The sequence below is a fragment of the Misgurnus anguillicaudatus genome, chromosome 18 (assembly GCF_027580225.2).
Source record: "Misgurnus anguillicaudatus chromosome 18, ASM2758022v2, whole genome shotgun sequence".
NCBI classification, from domain to species: Eukaryota; Metazoa; Chordata; class Actinopteri; order Cypriniformes; family Cobitidae; genus Misgurnus; species Misgurnus anguillicaudatus.
The window spans coordinates 15,311,693-15,336,093 of NC_073354.2; the positions used below are offsets into that span (position 1 = coordinate 15,311,693).

Sequence of the window (24,401 nt, forward strand, 5' to 3'; positions counted from 1 at the left end):
CATAAGTGTGCTTTCCCCGCCCATTATCAGCAAAGTGCAGTATTTCCTGGGGGTTGGGCCTTATATACATGCAGTACTAACATTACTCAAGTTTCAAAAGCCCCCTATACAGGACCTCCCATGCGTCTGTGTTTCCGTCACTGTGTTGATATTGTTAAACGTCAAGTGACCACAGTCACGTACCTTATGTCACACAGATGATCAGCGATTCCCTCACATCTATTTCTAGAAATAATGTGTGGACTGTAGCACATTGTTCTCACCTTTCAATTTGCAAGTACCTTGCCACACAGAGATTTTATCATCATACGTATTTAAAGAACACTGTATGAAAATATAACCTTGATATATATTTAATATTGGCTGAGTAATGTCATGTCAAAGATTGAAATTAAGGTGAAATCAAACTTTAATGCTCTACATCTCATAATTATTAGGAGACTTTAGCCTGGATTTAACGTTGGAAGACTAACACTAAGAATATAACCAACCCCTGATAACCCCAAACAACCTAAAATAATCATTAGGGAGAGTTTTTGTTCATAGTTTTTGTTCACACAATCCTGTTTTAGCATTAGTCTGAGATTGGAAAGCCTCAAATGCACCTGAAGTATTGGTATTGAATTTTAAGACTTTTTAAGATTTTTTAATAGGATAAAGATTAATTGACTTTAGAGTAAGCTGTCAAGAGAAGTGGAAATTGTCTTCAAGTTTTACAGAAAGGGTTTCGTTATATTAACAGAATGGCAGCAACCTAGCCGTAAACTTCCATGTAATTACACAAAAATGCTGCTGAAATTGAAATGCTGCTTAAATGTTACATTCCTCTGGGTGTTTTTTTCAAGTGTTTTCAATTTTCTCAGTGGGAAACTTCAGTTTTTTCAGTTGTTGCTAAAGCTCTTTTCACACAGACATTACGGAAAATGCATCCGGGATTTGTCCGGGATCGTTAGATTTGTGGTTCATTAACAATGCCAATGATTTGCCGGAATCTGTATGTGCGTTCATACAGATACCGTAAAGATCCCTGAAAGAAACGTGACGTGTTTAAAGTCCTGCACTTGTTTTTTTTCCTCCGCAGTGTCTGAAGTTTGCTTATTATCCATTATTTCTTTCTCCAGAAACCACTCGTGCATTTTTGTTTATGATAAAGGAGCGCGTGACGCACCGTTCTAGTATATGCTGGAGAATGATCTCAGCTTCAGAGTGGATAGTGACGCGCTCCCTGATCTCTGCTTCATTCTAGTTTGCAGACATTTCTTATCTTGATTAATGTGCATTTAAAACCCCTGTTTTAAAGAGCTGAATAATATATCTTGCTGCGATGTGCATGTGACGCACTATTATTTTATGCTGCAAAATGATCTCAGCTTCATTGCGGATAGTGACGAGCTCCCTGATATCTGCTTCATTCCAGTTTGCTGACATTTCTCCTTGTAAATGTTGATCTGCATGTTAATCCCTCAGTTTAAAGAGCTCAACCATAACTTCATTGTTGTGATGACACGCGCTTCCTCACTACGGCACGCCCCTTACGCCATTGTTTCTGGGTCTTGTTCATATAGAAGGTTTTTCAGGGATGTTACTAGGTCCTCTTTCCGGGAGCAATCCCAGAAGATTTACAGAACGTGTTTGCGTTAACACTGAAGTCTGTCTGGCAATTTTACAGGTATTTTTGGGACCAAAGTGTGAATTGAAGTAATTTTTTTTTTAGTTAATCCGACTTTCACTTTTTTTTACAGTGTAATAAAGCACACATTGTTTTTAGTTGGAACAAAAAACTTAAGAATATGAACAATATGTTTGAAATGATTGAAATTTAACACCTGTGACATGAAGAATCCTGTAACACTGATGTCACTTTTTACTGTACTACATTTCATAAGTATATATTATTTTTACCTTTAAAGGGGACATTTCACAAGACTTTAAGATGTCAAATAAATCTTTGGTGTCCCCAGAGAAGTTCTAGCTCAAAGTACCAGATAATTTGCTGTTTTTTGTGTTTCCTTTTAAATGCAAATTAGTTGATTTCTGAACTAAATGGCAGTGCCGTGATTGGATAGTGCAGATTAAGGGGCAGTATTATCCTCTTCTGACATCACAAGGGGAGCTACATTTCAATTACCTATTTTTTCACATGCTTGTTTACCGAAACTATGATACTTGGTTGTTCTTTTTTACATTTTTTTAGGTTTATAGAAGCACTGGGGAGCACTTAAACATGGGGAAAAGTCTGATTTTCATGATATGTCCCCTTTAATACTTGATTACATATAAAAGTAGGTAAACCTGAACTAGATTTTTAATGAATTACACATAAAAAGCAACTTGTATTTATGAAATGTAGTGGACTAAAAAGTATGATGTTATGCCTTGGAATGTAGTGAACTAAAAGTTTGCTTAACTTAAGATACAGATACTTGAAAAATGTCCACTTTGTATATTTATTCAAAGAAGAAAAATTAAAATTTAGATTTGTAATTGTGTCACATCTTTCGTTGTGTGGTGACAAAAATAATTTAGAATAATTTAAAATGCAGACAAATTTGTCTATATTTAACATTTTATTTTTATTAAAGTTGGCATATTATATATTTATATATGGACCAGTGAGTTCTATTTGAAGAGTTATTTTTTATTTATTATGTTTTTGTTTTTATTGTGCTACTTAGCTGTTTTTTTTAATTTATGAAGGCTTAAATCAAAACAAACCAACTGCAGTTTGACATATATTAACTGGAATGCACAATCAAAAACAAGATTTTTGAAAAAAAAAAAAGAGGAGTTATCTCGTTTTGGAGCCCAATATTTGTTTAACAGAGAACAACTCCCACCATTTACTAGATGTACACTGCCTTACTGTCTCTCTGCCTCCCAACCCCCAGTTCTTCTAATTAAACACACTGTCCCTGTTAAGTGCAATCATTGAAAGGGGGTTGAACGTGCCCCCTGAAAAGACCCACTCAGTTGTCGTATTTCTATGACATGGGGAGGGCGTGGTGAGCAATGGTGGTGGGTGAGGACCTCACCTCCACCGCTGGCCAATCAGAGCGCAGCCGGCTTCTCTTGAGAGCCTCTTGGTCGGCGAATATAAAACCTCCGCTGTGAGCTGATGCAATACTGAAGATACTGAGCGAAGCGTCAGTAAGGAGAAACCAGAAAAAGGAAGCTGCTCATCTAGCACAGAAGAACACGGTTTTATTTCATATCTGAATCATATTCTGTATACAGGTGAGTAAATGCAACGTACTGATATAAGTGGCATTTTGACATTTAAAAAAAACGATTTCCCGGGATCAGCTGCAGAACCTTATCTAGATGCCGGCCGGTTTCCCGTGGCATGTAGCCTTCTGGCAAGTTACTTAAAACGCATGATCACGTAGTTTATTATATATTTCTCAACACCAGCTGTTTAATATCTAACGTTATTCTTCGGCTGTGTAGGTTACAGAGATTTACGGAAATGTATAGGCTAATGTATAATGTAACCGTGATTGTTTCGCGTTACAGAGAATGCAATGACTTCATTGTAATGTATGAAATAGAAATCCGTTTGAAATCCATACTAATATTAAAATTATGATTCAGATTTTTAAGGTGTTCGTATGCTGTAGTTACGAGTGCATGAGTTTGATCACGTTGTCCATGGCTACGTTTTTAAAGTTCCTGCCAGCAGGTGTCAAAGCTGCGTGTCACTGCTTCATTTTGTCGCTGTTCAAAGATATGCCAAACAATCAAGTCTAAAGAAAATATACGTGGCAGAAATCTGCTGATATGATTAATGTTCTGCTTAAGCTCCATACCTTCTTATCTGGACAGATTTGAAACCGCATAGAGGTGCAGTCCCAGTTTGACAAGTGTGAGGGGTGGACCGGTAATCTAGACTAGAGCACTGGGAGTTTTCCTGGATGGTCGTCGGGCATTGTGGGCTGGATCGCTGTTTTTTTTCTGGCTCGCTGTTATGTACACAGTAGAATAATAAGAATCACAATAATGTGTCTTTATCTTTGGGTCCACTTTCAACTAGCTGCTGTCGTGTCTGCCTGCTTTAAAATACACAGTCGCGTAGTGCAGCTGCACCCTACAGCGAATGTCAAAACCGTCTATGGTCTGAACCAATCGCGTAAAGAGCCTAGAATTCCAACCAATCAAATTACATAGCCGAGCAGGAGTTGTAACCAATCAAATGAAAGAAGGCCTGAGTTCGTGTTCACAAAAGCCAAGCACAAAATTTATTTTTATTGCGCTTTTCACGTTGAATAATATTGTTACAGAAAATGCATGCTTGTATTAGAAAATACAGTAGGTAATTAGCAAATTAACTTGTGTATTAAAGCAATGATGGGGTAAGTTATTATAACTACACGGTAAATGTAAGTTACCACCCCGTTCTTTTTGTCCTTAGACTTGTGTAAACCTTTCTGGGAAAACGGATGTAAGTTCTCAGTAGCCTCATGACCTTGCATTTCAGGATCAGACCGGTTGAAATTACGAGTCTGTGTGAAGTCTTATTGTGAAACAAAGCAGGGGACTCGTACAGAACAGCCAGAACTACTTGGCACACAATAAAAACTTTAGAGGTCCGGAGTAAATTGATGTTTGAATCGTGTATTTGTTGAACAACACAGAGGGACCAATAAAAAAAAATAAAACAACTTGTATACGATAATCATATAAATAATCTTAAGAATGAATGATGGGCTCTGAATCTTGGCAGCACTTTGACGACGTGCTGCCTCGCGCACATTTCTAGTGTGCTGATTGGCCGATTGTGAAGGCAGGGCACTGGGCAGTAAATACTCTCAAATTACGCTCCACCTTCCTTTCAAGCCGCAAAATCTGCACGCCAAGTTTTTTCATATTGACAGCTGGCGTTGTAAGAATTTCGTTGGTATTGGAAAATTTGGAATGATGAATTTTAGCGAAACAAATATCAAAATAACCATTCTGTGTTTTATTTACTTCATAAATTGACTGTTTTAGGCACCACTTGACTTCAAGGTTGAAATAGCTTTGATGTGAGAAACACATGTTCGATGTTTGACTCAGGATATCGCATGTAAATCCAAATATAGATTTACCATGTAGTTCTAATGTGTTTGCTTTCATTAATATTCCTGTCCTCCTAACTTAACCGCACTGCAAGAGGAAAAAGGTTCTTAAATTGCATTGTGAAGCACCTTTATTTTTAAGGGTGTGTGTGTGTGATATAGCCTAATATAATATAATATTAAATGAAATTGCATACTAATTAACCAAAGGTATGCATTTTATAACGTTTACCAAATAAATGTCAATGTTATACAGTGAATTCACATAAGGGACAGTCTACAAAGTTCAACCTGATTGCGTTTATAGACGGTTTCATCGGACGCATGTGCGCTCACGCGATACACGTCTGGATCCGACCTTTACTTCCGGTTTCGTTTTTTTAATGGTCTGACTAGTTGCTAAACCAAGTTGCTCTTGAACAATTTTCGGACCACGACAGCCGCTTGTTTATGTTGTTACTGCTGAAACCATCTATATAGAGGGAATGCATTGACGTCATTTTTCCACGTGACCACGCCTGAACTCGCACTGTTGAGTGGCAAACATTCAACAAAATGGCTGGTTTTCATAGCGGCTGCTGTGAAAATGCCTGGTAAAGGCCGGGATAGAGTTCTTTATGCGTCCGGCTCGCGCCCGCATGCTTTTGTGCCACTTTCCAAGTATACTCCCTGTGGTTACACACTGATGGCCGGGTTGGACACGTATATGCAATACAAATAATCATACTGTGTATTTAATACCTAATTACATTAAAATTGTGTAGTAAAAGTATGTTAATGTACTTAAATATTAAATGTAAAACAAAAACATATTAGTTATGAAATGTAATAGAATAAAATTATGATAATGTGCTTTTGAATGCATGTTCTCCAAAGAAAAACACGGATAAAATACAAATAATTGAAAAAATAAGTTTAAGCAGAAAGTAAAACCTCTGCTTGATAGTGACCCTAGCAACTTGTCAACCCACCTGTGGTCTGTGGACGTTGGCATGAACAATCTATTTACTTACCCTTTTAATGTTTTTTTGACAGGCTATAAAACGATAGCTCTGAATTCTTGTTAATCTGTTAGTACAGTTAGCACAACAGCTTTTTCCCATTTAGATGCGTTTTCGCCGTGTTTTTGCTGACTGCCACTCTATCTTTTGCCACTCAGTGGGCGTAACCGCAGTCACTTTCGCCGAAGATGACGTCATGTGCATACCCTCTATTGTTGTATAAGAACAGAGAAGTGGCAGACAGTTTATATGGCGATTGAAGAATTGTGATATTGTGTGTGTTTATGTCTGACACCAATTAATAAACTCATAAAGTGTAAGGTAATGGTATTTTTATCAAAGACAGCTTATAAACAGCTAAAGTGAAATCCTATTGGCACTGGTAGATGTCTTCTCATAAAGGCCTTAACTTTTTTTTCGCAGTTTTGTTTGTGTGCATGTCTTTGTGTTTAACAGATAACGTCTCAAACGAAAGTAAAAGTACCACATAAAAGTCTGCTCTTGACTTGTGCTGTTGACAAAGAAACTGCGAAATTAAAAATGTGTTACATTTACAGGTTCTGTAGAAATAAAAAAAGATAAAACCATATAGCTTTTCGACAGATTTCATGGCGGCTTTTTGAATGACTTCGAGGTGTGTCGAATGACCCTTATAGACGGTGGCATCACTGCCTGCTAGAAACCTAACAAATCTCCACACCGCGTTTAAAAGCAATTTTCTGCGTAGCCGTTTTGTTGATTTGTATGTAAACAAATTTTTGATCAATATCTGCTTATTTTGTGCATGTAAATGCGCTCATTGACGCAATCCTCTTGTATTTTCAGGCAGCTAGTATGCCAGTTGTCCGAGTCTTGAGCAAGGTGGCAAAGCAGGCCCTATTGGCCCCTGCATGTGGATGTCAGCCTTTGGCTGTGACAGTACGCAACATCAGCTTTTCCCCACGTCAGGTCACCGCCGGATCAGATGCCAGCTTTCACTCCGTGTCCTTCTCGGAAACAGACCACCCTAAAGTTCTTATTACAGGTATGAGAAACAGCTATACCTTCAGCCCAAATCTTAGGATTTGCGTCCTTTCCCCTTGTTTTCTTTCATAATTTAAGATTATTCATGTGTCCTGTCTCTCTCTCTCTCTCTTAGGTGGCCTTGGGCAACTAGGGGTTGGGCTTGCTAAACTCTTGAGGTAAGCATATGGCATAAATTAATGTAATTTAGTATTATAGGTACAAGTGTATTTATTTGAACTTTAATACAAGAAAGAAACATAATTTCAAACTGGACTTTTCTGTTTTGCAGGAGGCGATATGGAAAAAACAATGTGATCCTCTCAGATATCAGAAAACCACCAAGTCATGTCTTTCACAGCGGTGAGTCTTTTGTCTTTCTCAGGTGGAGGGGTTTTCATTTTTCAACATAATTTATATGATTTTCTGTTATTTAGATATCTGCACCCGACCCCACCCCGATAGTGACATAATATTAATTGTGAGTCAGCATTAGGCACATATTACCTTCATGTAGACTGCTTTTAAACGCTTCCATTTTTATTCGCTTAGGCCCTTTTATCTACTCTGACATTCTGGACTACAAGAACTTGCGAGAGATTGTGGTAAACAACAGGATCACCTGGTTGGTACATTACAGCGCTCTTCTGAGTGCTGTCGGGGAAGCTAATGTTCAACTGGCTCGATCAGTCAACATCACAGGTAAGTTTGTTTATGTTTACACTTTCATAGTTATTGTTTTCATACTGAAACCTGTTTGGTTCATCTCATATAATATTTGTCGTAGGTCTCCACAACATCCTGGACATTGCTGCAGAACATGGGCTTCGGCTTTTTGTACCCAGCACCATTGGTGCCTTTGGACCAACTTCACCTCGAAATCCCACTCCAGACCTCTGTGTGCAGAGACCACGAACAATTTATGGTGTCTCCAAAGTCCATGCTGAGCTAATGGGGGAGGTGAGTTATAGCTTACCCTTCTTTGATGCAATAAAATCTGATATTTGCATTTGAGCAACAGGAGCACTGAACGAATTTATAGGAACGAGTCACCCGGGCTGTTCCTCGAGAACCAAATGTTGCCTGCGGTCATTTTCCTGGTTGCATTCGCGCCTCTATTAGGAACTCTACAGTTAGATATGATTCATACTGATGGCTAGTAGGAGATCAGCTGAAATGACCATAGCATTCACCCAATGATCTGCCCCAAACTGTTAGCATTTGTCCCTATAATTTTATAGATTTCATGCTGCTTTATTACAGTAACACATGCATAGTTTGTGGAAATATGGTGATTATTACGCAAATGGATGTTATATTGTGAACACTTGGCACAGACAATTCACTGGTGCAAGTCCTTCTGGATTTATCATAAACAATGCCTTTATGAATGTACATGTTGTGATTTGCTCAATTTATTTTATTACTGTTGATAGAGCATTTATTTCATGAAACACTGCTTGGATATCACGTCATATTACATATTTTGAGTGCCTTGATCAGAGCTCTTTTTGTTGTGCGTCATGGGTTTCGAAATAACAGAGATTAAATATATCAGGTACATGATAGAAAGAGCAAAAAGGATGACTAAGACACTAAATATCCTATGACAACTCGCAGTGCTATATCATCAAGGTTGAGACAAGGAGATGTTTTTGTTTGTCCTGCAATATTAGTGGAGTAGGTATAAACTGTGTTAATGCTGCTTTTTTAAAATATAGCTGCCTGTGTTTTGTATGCTTTTGCTTTTAGCCAATGACGGTACATTTACATCACCAGTAGTTCCTATTGTGCACTGTGCAGGGTTAGACCCTACTAGCAAATTTAGTTCCTGAAAAAGGCATTTACTGGTACTATGATTGTGCCCAGTTCCTCCAAAAAGCAGGTTTTTCTGCAAATAGTTCAGGAACTATGAAAATGTTCCTGTTGTGTGAATGGGAATTGAGAGCACATTTACATCTGGTATTAAGATGCGTATAAGTCAAACACATCACAAGTGGACGAGTGAAATGCATGTCCATTCACACTTAGTGTTTTAATTCGTCTCTTCTGTCCACTTTCGATGCTTCTGGTGGTCTATGGCTGAGGAGTTAAAATGCGAGCGAGAAAAATTAAAGATGATGCGCTCTAATATTATGTGAGAGTACCCCTGCTTGTGTTGTTAGTAAACATGCTGCACAACATTTTGTACATGCATATGTAAGGACTTTTTCAGATATTTCGGAGCAATTGATGAAACTTTCACTCCCAAACTGAAACGAAAATAACAGTGGCGGAGAGTTGCCGCTTCAGTTTTATCAGTGATAGCCTAATGCTACGTACACACCAAACGCAGGGCTTCGCGTTACTCGCTCTAGATTACTCCAGGATTTAACTTCGTGTCATGTGAATTTTTCATTTGAGTTGAATATTTTCAACTTGGGCAAAGACACGTTTGAGGCGAATAGCGTGTGTTTTCGCGGTAAACGCGCCGGCCATATCGCGTCATTCGCATCGCCCCACGCGATGATGCATCTGATCACGTCTTTGCATTGACTTTGTATGTAATATACTCACGCAAATCGTTGAACTTGCGTCTGGTGTAAACCCACGGTAAGGATCATGCCGAACACTGTGGGTAGACACTGTGCTAGAAGTCAGGACCAATGGAAAAATAATATGTTTGGTACATTACATCATTACACATTACATCAATAGGTGGAGAGTAGACAGTCTTCAGTTCAAACACATTCAACCACATGAACGTCTACATCACAAAAGCAATCCGGTGGCAAGCATTTTTGACTACCTCTTAATGTGGTCGAAGGTGGATACCAGGTCTAAAAGGGCCTTCGACTTACACTCAGTATATCTGAGAACTAACCTTTACCTATCTTAATTTACAGTATTATCACCACCGCTATGGTCTTGACTTCCGCTGTCTGCGGTACCCTGGCATCATCTCTGCAGACTCTCAGCCCGGCGGTGGCACAACAGGTAAGGCACTCTTTTCCAGTGTTGCAAAAATGTTATTAGTAGAGAAAACATTAGTTGACTTAAATAATTCAGAAATTGCCGAAGGAAAACTAAAACTAAAAAATAATGATAAAGATAAAATAAAATCATTAGTTTTTTAAAATCATATTTAAAGTCACCATGAAACAGAAGTCGCTTGTCTTATTTTTACCGTCGTGATGTATATCCGAGTGAAACAAAAAATAAAAAAGGTATTGCTGTACTTGAATTTGTCTATCGAGAACTGATTGAATCGTTTGAATTTGTGTCACGTTGCTACTTACTAATCACTGCAATCTTTTCCTGGTCCCTGGCCACCTGCCATACCCCTCGACTGGAAGTAAAAAGAAAACGATTGTTTGATTTCATGTGGCCCCACATGAATCGACCGCCGGATGACATAAAGATACTGTGAGAGCGATTGGAGAAATCATACTGAGAAGTCTGATGTCGATATGTGCGCAGTCCTACGAGCTTTAAAACCTTGGGGAATCCCTGGGAGGAGTGATGTAAGAGGGAACTTGCGCATTAATTGAATATCTTGAAAATAAACAACAGATAACTAAATCATGATAACCAAATCAGTCTTCCGGTGCAATATATGTTATTAACAGCAGTAATCTGAAATTAAATTGATTTGCACAGATTAATTACCTCCCACGTGACATCATCAACTATATTGTGAAACCAACATGGTTCAAAGGACGAATGTGTGACAAGGTTACTATGCTTTCGGGAAACACTCATGACAAGGTAGTTTGTTTCTCCAACTATGCATCGTACTTTGTTGGTTCAGCAACGGGTTACGTCGTCGTTCGGGAAACGCACCTGAAATTTTTTTTTTTTTGATTTAAGATTATCTACGACTATTTTTTTTTTATTATAAAGTTCACAGATAAAAGAAATTTGTAAAAATACCACAATATTCCCAAAAAATTATTTCAATTTCATTGTGACTTTAACATTTAAAGCCTATATATCACCTAGCTTACATGTAAACATGTTAATGCCACTAGGTAAAGTCTTTGAGAAGTTTAACATGTTAACTTCTGAGAGTCTAATTTTTTTTGCTGTTGTGTTTAAAATTAAAAAAACGAATACCAAAAAACACACTTAAATTACTAAAATGTTTATAGGATGAAAACTAATGTTAGGAGGCATATTACAAATAAAATGAAATTATACAGAATTCAGAATTATACTAACCATGGTGCACATAATGTTATGCAATTGACAGCAATGATGGAGACATTAAAAACCCTTTGTTGTTTTCCAGACTATGCCGTGCAGATTTTCCACGACGCCGTCAAGAGCGGCAAGTTTGAGTGCAACCTAAAGCCCGACACACGGCTGCCCATGATGTACATCGACGACTGTCTGCGGGCTACGCTGGAGGTGATGGAGGCCCCGGCAGAAACGCTCAGTATGCGAACCTACAACATCAATGCCATGAGCTTCACACCAGAGGAACTCACTACAGAGGTCCAAAAACAGCTGCCTGACCTGCAGGTCGCATATGAGATCGACCATGTGCGACAGGCCATAGGTATGATCCAGTCAATTTACATTAATTTTGCCCTGCCATTGACTTATACCCATCTTCAGTACAAAGCCAAAAAACACAATCTTTATAAAGTTCTTGATTTATTTTTGTCTCTCCATAGCTGATAGCTGGCCCATGAACTTTGATGACACCAATGCCCGCAATGACTGGGGTTGGAAGCACGAGTACGACCTGCCAGAGTTGGTCCAAACAATGCTCAACTTCATCGGCTCAGACTCTCGAGTCGCCCAGGCCAGCTGAGTTTGATCTTGGACATTGAAAAATTGTACATATCAGCTACAGAGAAGAGAGATCCATGGTCTGTAAATAGTCATTTTCCTTATTGGCTAACACAAAATAGCGTATAATTGTAGATTATACAACGGGGTGTGATCTCTCTTTAAATGGTCATGGCAGAAAACCCTACATGGGGGTTTGTATCAGTAATCCACAGATCTTTCGAAAGTTGACTGGTAAGAAAGATATGGTGGAATGGATTCAAGCCTACGTGATCCACTTTTACTTTGCATTTAGTGATAGAGGGATCATGTTGTCTGCCTTCAGGCAAAACAAACCAAACAAATGGAAATCCAAAAATGAACGTGGCAGCTTTTAATCTTTGTTTCCATGCTCTTTTCTGATGTACATATAGCTTTTTCAAGGTTCTTTACCATTCAGGAGAAATTGCTTTACTGTACTAAGTTAGTGGTCATGTTCAGGTTTATAATGAGTTGATATAATAATCAGTGAAACAAGAAACATCCACAAAATGTACCATATTCTGAACTAAACAGGCAAAAAGTCTTGTGGACTAAACAGGGTGGGACTTAAATGTAGGTCAAGAATTGTCCTGATAAATGAAATCATCAAATTCCTCTTGGCTGCTTTTCTTTCTTCTTGCACTATCTATTTATTCAGTCTGTTCACAAGCGAATTAAATTAACTGCAAGATTCGGTCTTGCTCTGCACAATTGCTGTGCATGTCAACTAGGTCACATTTGGTCAAATGCAATTTGCTTTTGCCCACAAACTCACAGTGAATATATTATCCCGTATGAAGGGGAGAGTGGGAAAACTTTAAAGTATTATTTTTTAATGAAAGCTTTGCATCCACAGCTTTTGTTCTTCCGATTACAAAACTTGTGTTAATAAAGCTTTTTTATTTCAAACATTTTGGACTGTCTTTCATTTACACATTTGCACTTTGGCCAAAAAGAAAACCTTGCCAGTACCACTCACTGAAAAAAAAATGAGTCATGTGCAGGTGTTCTTGTAGCTCAACTAGAGCACCGCATTAGTAATGCAAATGGTCATGGGTTTGATTCCCCCCAAAAATATTTTGCATACTTTAAAAGTAAAGCTTGAATACATTGTAAGTCGCTTTAGATAACGTGTCTGCCAAATGCATGAAATCAATCAATATAAAAATACCATGGGGGAGAATAATGAACATAAGTGCTCTTTGAAATACAAATAAAATGTTTGTTAAAGTTTTCATGCAATTACAAATGATAGGAAAGTCATGCAAACATTTTAGTCAAAAGTTATAAAAATATGGGAGTTTTTCTGACACTTAATGATAAAAATGAAAATTACAAATTTTATAATAGAAAACTGTACGCAAAATATGTGACAAAAAACATATTTTTAAATAAATTATTTATTTTTATTTTCAATGTTATAATGCATTTTTGTTGCTTTTTATTGAAAAATAAAATGCAATTGATTATTTGACATTTTATTTTCACTACACAAAATAAACCACAAATACATTTTTAAAGGGGTTTTATTAATGCTCACGCAGACGATATGAATGCCTTGGCTTACAACTGAATCTTTCTTGGATGTCTCTAAGCAATTTGAATGTCATATGCAGTAATGTAGGAATGCTATGTAAACCGCTCTCCATGACTTGGCATCCAAACAAGTCTTTGATTATTCAGACTGATTTCCAAAGCAGGTTATATAATAATCTATTTAAACCTTGCTGTATGTTTAAATAGGTCAACAAATGACTTTCATTTAATAAAGAAGGGCAACAGTAATACAAACCCTAGACAATGATGTTACAAGTTATATAAGTTTTTGGCAATGCTGCCAAACTAAATATAGGCTGTGTTTTAATCTGAATAGATTGCTTTATTACAACCTCCATGGTCTTAAGATTTTTTTTTTACTTATGCATTTGTGCCAACAGGTTGCGAGTTTTTGTGTGGTGCAAGCAGGATGTCTCTTTGCCACCTGTAACATGAGAGTTATGCCTTACCCATCATTCAGGTTTTATTGGGGGGCGTTTTAACCATGAGGGAAATTTAATCTTTTGCAACTTGTGATCAGTGGACACAAATAACGTTGTTTATCTGTCCTATTGCCAAATGTATTGCAATAATGTGACTTAAACTATGCACAAATCACGTGGAATAAAAATGTAAGTAACAAATTAGTTTTATCACCCAAAATATCAAACTTGTTTACATTGCTACTGTAATCAGAATTTTTCACAACTATTTCACAATAACTTTTACCACTGTTGTGTAATGACTGAGACTTCCATTATTTCATCAATTTCTGTGGAGGTTGTGACACATTGCCTGATATCCTCATTAGTATGAGGCTTGCATTTAGACACAAACCCAGTCAATTTAAAGTCATCTTTGTTTTTTGTGAGGAGTCATAAATCACACAAGACAGCAAATGTAATGAAACCACTCGCCTCACTGAATATGTAAAGCTGTGCTTGGCTTTTGTACCTGTTTGACAAAATGAGTTGTTAGCATTCGGGTTTAACACTCCAAAAAAGAAATGCTAAATCATTGTTGTGACCTTATTGTCAAGGATTGGTCTAAAGCAACAATCTAAGTCATAACGCCCAAAAGTACAGCAAGGTTTATATAACATGTAAAATTAATGTAAACTAAAACATTGCATAACACTAATTTGCATAAGCTCCACCCTATTGACCTCTTTTCTCCCCTTCACCAAGAACCATCAAAAGCTCCCTGCATTTTCCAAGAACTAAAAGTCTTTGTGAGACAACTTTCTTTAAAACCGCATGGTAGGGAGTGTCACGTTATGCAAGTATTCATCACCTTGACACCACACCTTGCAACGTGCTCGCTTGTTGGCCAATACCAGAAGTGTCAACATGGTCTTCCACACCCCCTCCTCACTGTATGACTATTGAATTTCAGATCTGGCAGGACTGTACTGTGTGAAAGTGTTCAGTATAAACAAGCCTGGTGAGTTTCCTATAGAGAGACATGCTGAAATACTATGTAGCTGTCACGTAGAAATGTGTTGCTGTGGTAACGCATAACCATCCTAAGGATTTCCATATTACTTAGCTTTGGTGTTTGTCTTAAAACTAAAAATGTTCTGCTTTTCCAAGCTATTCCAGACTTGCTCTAGTGCATTTCTGAGTGATTACTGATGACATTTGAATCTGTGACATGCTCACCTCCAGTGTAGTGCAGGATCAATGACTGCTTAGATGGGAATTCAATAAAACATCAACAGCTAGCTTGAGATGTAACATTAATCACTCTGGCTCTTCTTCTTTTACTGTATATCAACATAGACAGCTGATGAACTCTTTAACCTTTGACTAAGGCTTAGCCTTCACTTCCTGGCATGTTTTCGATTGGAGTGTTTTATGTTATCATGAAATCCTTTTATTTCAGCACTGGTTAGTAATAAACTATCAAGGAATCAATGATTAATTCTTTTAGGTTAATGTACTGTATTTGGCTACATAATCACCACTTAGTCAATTTTAGCACAATGAGAGTAAATTAACCTATTGTTTTTTATTCAGCTCTTTGTCACCAAGGGGTCACTGTAAATTGGAGACCTTTTCGATGCTTAAATAAACCTGCCTTATCTTGCCTAATCTGACACTATTATATTCTTGACCTTTTCAAAATCTTTGCTCATTGTCTATTAGAAATAAATAGGGTTATCTACTGTAGGTATTATAGTTAAGCTAATACTTTGAATGTAATTATAAACTTTTGACTTAACTCACGGCTGATTATATCTTTATACTACAGCTTAAAATAAATGTATGAAACGCTGTGCGAGGCACAATGAATTAGACTTTAAGAAATCTGATTTGATGTGTCTTGATAACAACAAAGAAAAGTCAATGTGTCTTTAAAGATAACACGTCAATGGCATAGGTGGGGCTATGTGCATGGTTTTATTTATAATTACGTTTTATAAAAAGGTCTTATTATAATGTCCTGTACAAAACATTTCAGGTGACACCTGTATTAACCCATGTCAAAAGAGAATGAAAAAGTGATGTCAGAGAGAGAGAGAGAGAGAGAGAGAGAGAGAAAGAGAGAGAGAGAGAGAAAGATAGAGAGAGGCACTACATCAGGGAGAGTTGTTGTATGCATGTACATATATTATATTTATACATTAACCTGTTGCAATTCGTACAATAAAAGTATTCATAGGGTGCTGCTTAGGCTACTAACTACTGTAACTAACTTCCTAAAGCAGATAAATAAGAAAAAACTGAACAAAATGTACTCTTTCCTCAAAGGCTCGGTAAATTAATTGTGTTATTACTGTAGTAACAATGAATATAAATAAATATATGGTTATAATATGGTTGTAACTAGGAGGCACCGATATATCGGCAGATGAAATGCCGCTACATCCAAAAGACAGAGGGCGCTCTCGTGCAGAAACTCAATAAGCGCTGTAGACACGAAGAACCATTACACACACAGCTCCAGGAAATGGCTATATTTATAATGCTGTTCTTCAAACCTTTTCAGGTATTTTCATGATAATAAAGAATATGTATAATGATTATGTTTGACAAATGTTGCTTTTTCAAATGCATGTTATAAACGACTCAAACTGACAGTGATTTTAAATTGATAAGGACTTACTGATCAAAAGCCGTAGTACATGAGCTGTGAATAAGGTCGGCTGTACGATTCAGAATAGTTATCGGCCAGGTATTATTAGTGTATATCGGTATTAGTAACTCATTTACAATTTCTAAATTGCCAAAATAATTTATGAAGTGAACGTACGCCATCTAGTGTTAAAAAACGAACACATCCAAATGATTCTTCTTTTTTATTAAGTAAACAATTTTATTTTTGTTTTAAATTGTTAAATTATATTTCATATTATAATTGTGTTATTATAAATATACGTTTATATATATTAAAATTGTGTAATGTTTGTAATTTATACATAAACGTTTATTTTAATCAGGCACATATAGGACAGTCCTCATGTCTTTTCTCCATGTGTTCGAGGACCCCTTAAGATGTCCATGCTTGCCGAGCGTGAGTTAACAGTTTAAATTGTATTTTATTATACATTATAATTGCATAATTGACCACATTGGTGATCGTATTTATTATAATATCAGTGGGAGTTAATGTTTGAATCGGATTAAAGTAATAGTCGATTCTAGGATTCTTGAGTATGAGTTGTTTAGCATGTTTGCTAACAGGCTGCTATCATGGCTCTTTAAAATCAAGACGATTCATGTGTCAAAAGCTTTACTCTTCATTTATGCTGTACTGTAGTTGAGACAACACCCTGGTGACGTCAAATTAAGCTTAATGTATTTTGAAAACGTAAAAATAATAGCAGTCGTCATATATGTCAAAGACGTTAACTCAATTGACTTATCATTGTTTTATATTTCGTTAGCTCGTCGTAAACAGAAGTGGTCTGTAGACCCCAGAAACAGTGCATGGAGCAACGATGAGTCGAAATTTGGCCAGAAGATGCTGGAACGCATGGGGTGGTCCAAAGGAAAGGTAAACAGACTGAAGTAACTTACCTGTTTCTTGGCAGTACACATATGTAATCCATCTACTTGTCAGTAAACCGTAATAAAAAAAGACTTACATTTGTGACATTTGCATATATTGATGAGTCCTTTCTGTATTGTTTACCTGGCAGGGTCTCGGCAAAAGTGAGCAGGGGTCTACAGAACACATAAAGGTTAAAGTCAAAAACAACAGCCTGGGTCTGGGCACTTCAGTTAATAACGAGGTGAGGAACCATTCATATTTTTTCTGATCTACCATGTTTTACCAGTTTCAAAATCCTAACATACATTGTTGATAATGGTGTGGTTTGTGTTGTTAGGACAACTGGATTGCCCATCAGGATGATTTTAACCAGCTCCTTGCTGAGCTTAACAGCTGTCATGGACAGAACCACACGGACGGTAAGATGAATTTTATTTTAAATTTAATCCTAAAATTCTTAGAGCACAGAAGTATTCATGACAGCTCTTAAATCTTTTAGCTCTTCTAATGTACACTAGATGGTGCTGTAATGACATTTATAGTAAAATGATGTAAACCATGTTAACCGGTCATGTTGTGGTTTTCATGTCTGTCATGTTTTAGTTACATGTTTTGCACTGTAAATATGTTTGAGAAAAAAAGACTACTTTTTTTGTAATTTGGTGGTTGCCATTTTGCTTTGATTTTTGTGACATATCTTTGTTTGCATTCAGAGCCTACGCAGGAACAAAAACAGGGTTTCAGTTTGGAAGAAAAGTCCAAGACATCCAAAAAAAGGGTCCATTACATGAAATTCACCAAGGGTGAGTTCACAATGTCACCATTTGCAATTTGCATATGTACACTTACATTTAGGCTTTTGATAGACGGTTTTATCCTTTTGCACTGCTAATGCAATGCACTTCCAATTGAGCTACAGCAACATTAGTACTCTAGTTGATCTCTACAAGGTGAGTTTTGTCGAAGTGCGATGGTGATTTATTTTTTTGCATAAAGTACATGTTGTGTTCTGTAAAGGGTTTGTACAGCACAAAAACATATTTGTACTTGTGTATTTTTAAATTTCCTTTATAAATGAACCCCCACTCAGTCCCGATCCATCTCTTCCTGTGTTCAGTAACTGAACGTTGTATGCTTTGGCATATGTACCAGCAGCTCATGGGTCACTGCTGCAGTAGATCAACGTGATAAAAATGTACGGTCAGCTTAACCAGAAGTATGGGCTGCCCCCAAAACAGGGGGGGAGTCACTCGTAAAGAAAGCGTTTGGCATTTTTGTCTACATGTGAGTCACGAACCTGAACAAATAACCTGCTGTACTAAAAGACTGCTGAGTGTGAGCTGATGTTTTTAGTATTTATTTTTCAGTGTGGTTCTCTCCAAAATGAGAATCAGGGCACCGTGGTGTTTGTTGATGGTCTTTAATGTAGAAGGAATTTATTAGGAATGATATCTGAACTTGAATAACTTGAATTTTCCATGATGAATGTTTATAAAAAATGCCAGGAATGTAGGGAAAAAGCTTTCGTCTCTTATCACCTGAGAGGACAGCGTAGCATGCCGTTCCTAAGCTTGACTTCCTGTTTCCTGTGAGGAGCACAGGCCAATGCGTTTACTTCTCGAAATGGCTTCAATCAGCACCTGATGAGTCCCAGAGATAACACAGCATCCAGAACAATGTTGTCGTCGTCTCTTTTTTTGTTATTTTTTTATCTTCACCTACAAAAGGCGGCAATGCAATGCGCTATGCATGCAGGAGCATGGATGTGTCCAGATATCTTAAGGACATCCCACTCAAAATCTCTTTGGCACCTCCTTGGTAATTGGACAACCTCACTAACCCCATGTTCATGACCCCGGCTTAACTCTAATTGGTTATACGTTGCCCTCTGGCTCAATAAGTCACATTTTATGTCTTCCTGGGTTGAAAAACCATTAGTCAAGCTCATTAATGGGTGTTTTCTTCTGTTTTTGGTTTGAATGACATGACATTGTAAAACCTCGACCCTTCAGCCAATCACAGGTTTACATGTTGTGTTTAGTTAGTACTGTTAAGTGTTTTTAGTGTTATTTAAGTGTTTCTGTATAGCTTAACTGTTGGAAAACTATATTAACAGTGCAAAGATTGTGTGTTTGTATTCCAGGGAAAAATACTTCAACTGTAATGATAACATTTTATGTTTCACTTTTTTGGAAATTATGACAGTGGGGTTATAACAGTTCCTATGAATTTTAGAAAGACATATGATCTATGTAATTTGATCCAGAAGAAGATTGAAGGCTTGTGTTACCATGTCTGAAAGTGGAGCTAAGCCGTGTAACCGTCTTTAAAATGTCAAACGTGACATTAGTTGTTACAACTGCTAACGTGCTTGTGCTTTGTTGTCATGCCAATTGACTCGTCGTGTCGATGCATAAGGGTCCCGCCCATGTCCCCTGGGGCGGCTTTGCTGATTGGATCACCTTTTGCTGATATTTGTTGCTGTGTAACCAACAGAAAGCCTCACCTTTTGTCCGTTTCCTGGGTACGCCCGACTAAAGCCGTTGCTAGGATAAGGCCTGTAATGGATTTAGTTTTATCACGTGTTTAGAAGTGAACGTATTTACAAAAGCTAAAATTTGTTATTTTGTTTGTTAGTGCTAGAAAATAATCAGCATGCATGGAAATAAACTAAAGTTTTATAAACTAATAATAAAGGATCCCAGGATGCAACTCATGAAGTTGGTTGAGCGAATGCATAGATTGTTCGAAGCTAAAGGTTTTTTAAGAATTAAAAATAATAATAATTTGACATTTCTGTTATTAAGTAGGGAGCAACGCACATACTGATAAAATGCATCTTTAATGCAATTTATTACACGGCTTTCTGGAATGTTTGATTCTGATTGGTCAGTTGAGACATTTGCAGGTTCGTTCTTTTCAAATAATAACCGCTCCAAAGTAATAACGCATAGCCGGTACTACTTGTACGAGTAAAATCGCTCCGCGCCAATAAAGATCAATAAAGATTACTATTTGGCGCCATCTTGTGACAAACACTGGACAACCACGACAAGACACAGACAGCTTACTGAGACTGACAAAATAGAGGATGACAGCTACGAAGCCAACACACAAAAAAATACAGAATGGGCATTAAAACTTCTCAAAGACTGGCTAAAAGAGAAAAAATGGAGACAGACAAGTATGAAGCAGAGGATCTTAATAAGGTATTACGATCATTTTATGCATCTGTGCAAAGTTTCGCGGAAGGATAAAAATGTTAATTTAAAACAAATATGCCAATAAAATGTTTCAAATTCATATTCATGTCCAGTTTTTTTTCTTATGTGGCAAGTAGCCGTGTAATAAGCGGGATAATGTAGAGGCAGCCGGTAGTTATTGGGAAATAAGCCCCTTCAGTGTGATACAAGACCCTCTGCTTCGCGTCGGGTCCTGATCACACTGTTGGGGTTTATTTCCAAATAACTACTGGCTGCCTCTACATTATCCCTTATGTAAAGCGTTAGTTTTTGCACAGGGCAACATTCCGGTCTCTATTGTGAAGCCAACACGAAAGTGACTTAAACTGCAATTCATCAACTGTTCGCTAGTGGCTGGCTCCAAAAGAGAGTCAATCCCATAGACCCCCATGTTAAAATGTCCAACTTTACAGCAGAAATAAATATGATCATTACATCCTGGTACAAAAATGTTTTTGCTCTATATAGCTAATTTTGCCCTTTATGACAACTGTTAGCTGGGTGAATGGTTTTGTATATCATCCATTTTAAATTATATTAATGGGGACATATTATGAAAATTAAACTTTTTCCATGTTTAAGTGCTATAATTGGGTCCCCAGTGCTTCTATCAACCTAGAAAATGAACAACCCAGTAACGTTGCTTTGGTAAACCATTCTTAGCAAGCATGTGAAAAAATAGGTCATGAAGATGTGGCTCCCCTTGTGATGTCAGAAGGGGATAATACTACCCCTTAATTTTTTCCCCGCCAGCATTTTAAAAAAAAAAGTTGCCAGCCTGCGCCAGCATTTTTCTTATGATTTTCACAAAAGTTGAATGTCTTCTAGGGATGCTCATATCAGTTAATTTTTCCGACCGACAACCGTAGCTTCTAAACCGAACATTAACCGTTAACTTATAAGATTTTAATATGAAATTGTTATTGAGTAAAAATACAGTTGACGGTTGTCTGTGAACTAGTAAAAACAAAACATTTAATTTGAACCATCAAATCAGCGAACGTGTATCCGGATGTGCGCGAGACCGAGACGGACCGCGTCATCTTGCGCGGATACGCGCGCGTCTCCGTTCAGCTTCCAAACACGCATACAAATGATTTCTCATACAAATGATTACTTTATCAGACCGTCAGGCAGCAATAATTTGTGTCATTTACAGGACATTCACAAATTAAAGATAGAAAAGTGGCGAAATGTCTGTCGGCTCATGACGACACGCACCATGTATTAACAAATTTTTTTTTTTTAACTGATAATGTTAATCGGTCTAAAATTCTTACCTTCGGTTAACGGTTAAACGGTCAATGTGAACATTCCTAATGTCTTCCAGAAAATGTTCTTCTTTAAATATATAAACATACAATATATCAAATAAGAGAATAGACTAGAGATCTTCTCAGGTCTAAAGAAATGTACCCGACCCAAAATGACCCGAATCACTTTATACCCGAATCCGACATGCATAAATATTTTTTTTAAAGAAAGACACGAACTTGAGTCCGACCCGAACTAGTGGCTTTTTTTATCTGACTGGACCCAAATGTAAACGGCACTGACGTGTGTGCAGTCTGCAGACCCACACGCAGCAGTCAGACAGAAAGACACTTCGGTGGTCTCGCAACCAATTTGGCAAGCTGCTCCATTTGTTTCACTTTATTTGACTTGACACTAACCGTTAAAATGTGCATTTAAAATTGACTGACGTGTGCCTCAACTAAAAATTAACCTACCGCCAGCCACACATTGTTGCAAGAGCATTTGGCAAAAAGAGGAGAGGTTTGAAAAGGACATTGACGCACACACGCAAGAGTTCGGGTCTTCTCCAGTCCATTCGGCAAAAACACATTCATTTTAAATTACCTGAGACCCGATGCCGCCATTATTGTACCTGACCCGTGTCCGAGGCACACGTGAAACTTTTAGACCCGAACCCGATCGGGTCTCGGGACGGACCTCAGGTTTTCGGATCTAAGTGGACCCGTGAAGACCTCTAGAATAGACCCTTTGCTTTCAAACATAATAAAAACTTGATTTTGTTTTCTTTTATCACCTCTCAAATATGGGTAGGTTTCTTAAAAAAAAAAAGTGGGCCCTAAGGAAATACTTCCGAGTTTTATAAGTTGGGGAAGAGCGCCACCTAGAGGATAATATTTGAAATAAGGATTGGAAAACTTATCATTGGCAGGGAAGCTTTTTCTCTTAATTGATGAGTTAACTCATCAATGGCAGGAAAAGAGTTAATCTGCACTACCCAAACAATGGCAGTGCCATTTATTGCAGAGATCAGCTAATTTCAGCGCTGCCAAGATGGCAACGACAGGCTCCGCCTACTGTTGGCTTCAAAAATGCTGTTCACAAACCTATGGATAACATCACGGACACTACGTCAATATTTTTAACAGTCTATGATTCTAACGCACAGCCTTGTAAACCATGATTTGACACTGTAGTATGCGTACACAAGGCATTCCATGCACACGCATTGCAAAAAATTGCAGTGCCTCTCCTGACCTACTTGCCACATACAAAGTAAGGGTGTTTACAAAAATCTGGCATAATGCAGACTCTCACGTTCGTGTTATAACTGAACTATACTTAAAAAAAATAATCTGGCAAATTCATATATGTAAATGTTGTTGACTTTTAGTATTCTACATGCGAACAGTAACGAGCATAGAGAATGAGTAGTGTATCCAACAAATGTTATTCGTATGTATAGTATTTATTAAAACATTTAAAAATATTTTTAGATTGAGTTTGCTGTGTGGTAGCTTGTTTTAAAGATTGATGGTTTTTAAACCAGGAGAAAGGCACCAGCGTCTCCGATGCCCATCTTGCGCACAAGCAGTGTAAACCAGTAACCCAGATTTAATTGGTTGCCCATTTATCAACTGATCCAGGATTTTTTTTATATAAGTTGAACTGCAAGCACTACATCATGTTTGTGTGAATGAGTGGGTCAAGCTGTTATAAATAAAGATTCATGAATAATTAACCGAACAAACTAGCATGATATTTCAGTTTTTTGCTCAGACTAGATCATCTCCACTTACTGATCTGTTGTTTTTCTCACTATTTCTTCCTGTACAAACAGAAAAGCTTATCCAGGTGTCTTGTGAGGCAGTCAGTTAACATTTCGCCTGTCGGCTTAGCAAGCCAATCCGAGAAAGCTGCTGTGATTTAGAAATCTGGTTTGGCCAGAGTCCCTTCATATTCGTTGCCATCTCTACGCTGACCTTGCGGCATTTCATAACTTTGTGCATGTGCCACTTGTCTGCTGCTTTTAGACAAGTTTGAAAAGCTCAATCTTCAGAAGTATTTACAACCAAAGCCCCTGTTGGTTGATAGATCAGTGTGCCAAATGTGAAGAGGTCATTTTTGGGCTCCAATTGATGTCCACTGTGATAGTTTTTTTTGTTTAGACTGCTTACAGGATACTTTAGTTACTTGAAGGCAAGGCCTCTCCTTTGAAAGCCACGCTGAAAAGAGCCTAGAGCAATAAATAAGTGAGCGTTATCAGGAGCCGCTTGGAGGAAGAGGATGCAGCTGGAAGAACAAGACTTAAGGCTGAGACGGGCGCCCAGGCGCTCCCGGAGCCTTTGAGCTGCTGGAAAACGGGAGGTGCGAGGCGGGGTCGCCCCTGCATCGTTTGTTTTTCCTCGCCTGTTTCATCCCCTTCATCCACGCAACGTGCCCTCTATTACCTTTTAACCTTTCCTCTCAGCAGGAGTATAAAACTGTCTTGTGACCTTTATCCTTTTAAATCAATAATT

General features: G+C 37.7%; 2 protein-coding genes across 2 annotated transcripts in view; both read left to right on the forward strand.

Moving 5' to 3' along the window:
* The first annotated feature begins 3,074 nt into the window (after positions 1-3,074).
* On the forward strand, positions 3,075-12,765 carry tdh (L-threonine dehydrogenase). Its single transcript, XM_055186592.2, has 9 exons — positions 3,075-3,234; positions 6,881-7,079; positions 7,194-7,236; positions 7,350-7,420; positions 7,610-7,759; positions 7,845-8,017; positions 9,943-10,033; positions 11,328-11,597; positions 11,716-12,765. Exons 2-9 carry the CDS (start codon positions 6,890-6,892, stop codon positions 11,853-11,855), a joined length of 1,128 nt encoding a protein of 375 aa, XP_055042567.1. The 5' UTR covers positions 3,075-3,234; positions 6,881-6,889; the 3' UTR covers positions 11,856-12,765.
* Positions 12,766-16,832: 4,067 nt separating this feature from the next.
* pinx1 (PIN2 (TERF1) interacting telomerase inhibitor 1) overlaps positions 16,833-24,401 on the forward strand; it is a 29,295-nt gene continuing 21,726 nt past the window's right edge. Inside the window, exons 1-5 of the mRNA XM_055186530.2 lie at positions 16,833-16,906; positions 17,280-17,389; positions 17,535-17,627; positions 17,724-17,805; positions 18,100-18,189. Of these exons, the coding sequence (XP_055042505.2) occupies positions 16,888-16,906; positions 17,280-17,389; positions 17,535-17,627; positions 17,724-17,805; positions 18,100-18,189 (394 nt within the window). The 5' untranslated portion in view covers positions 16,833-16,887. The remainder of the gene's footprint in view (positions 16,907-17,279; positions 17,390-17,534; positions 17,628-17,723; positions 17,806-18,099; positions 18,190-24,401) is intronic.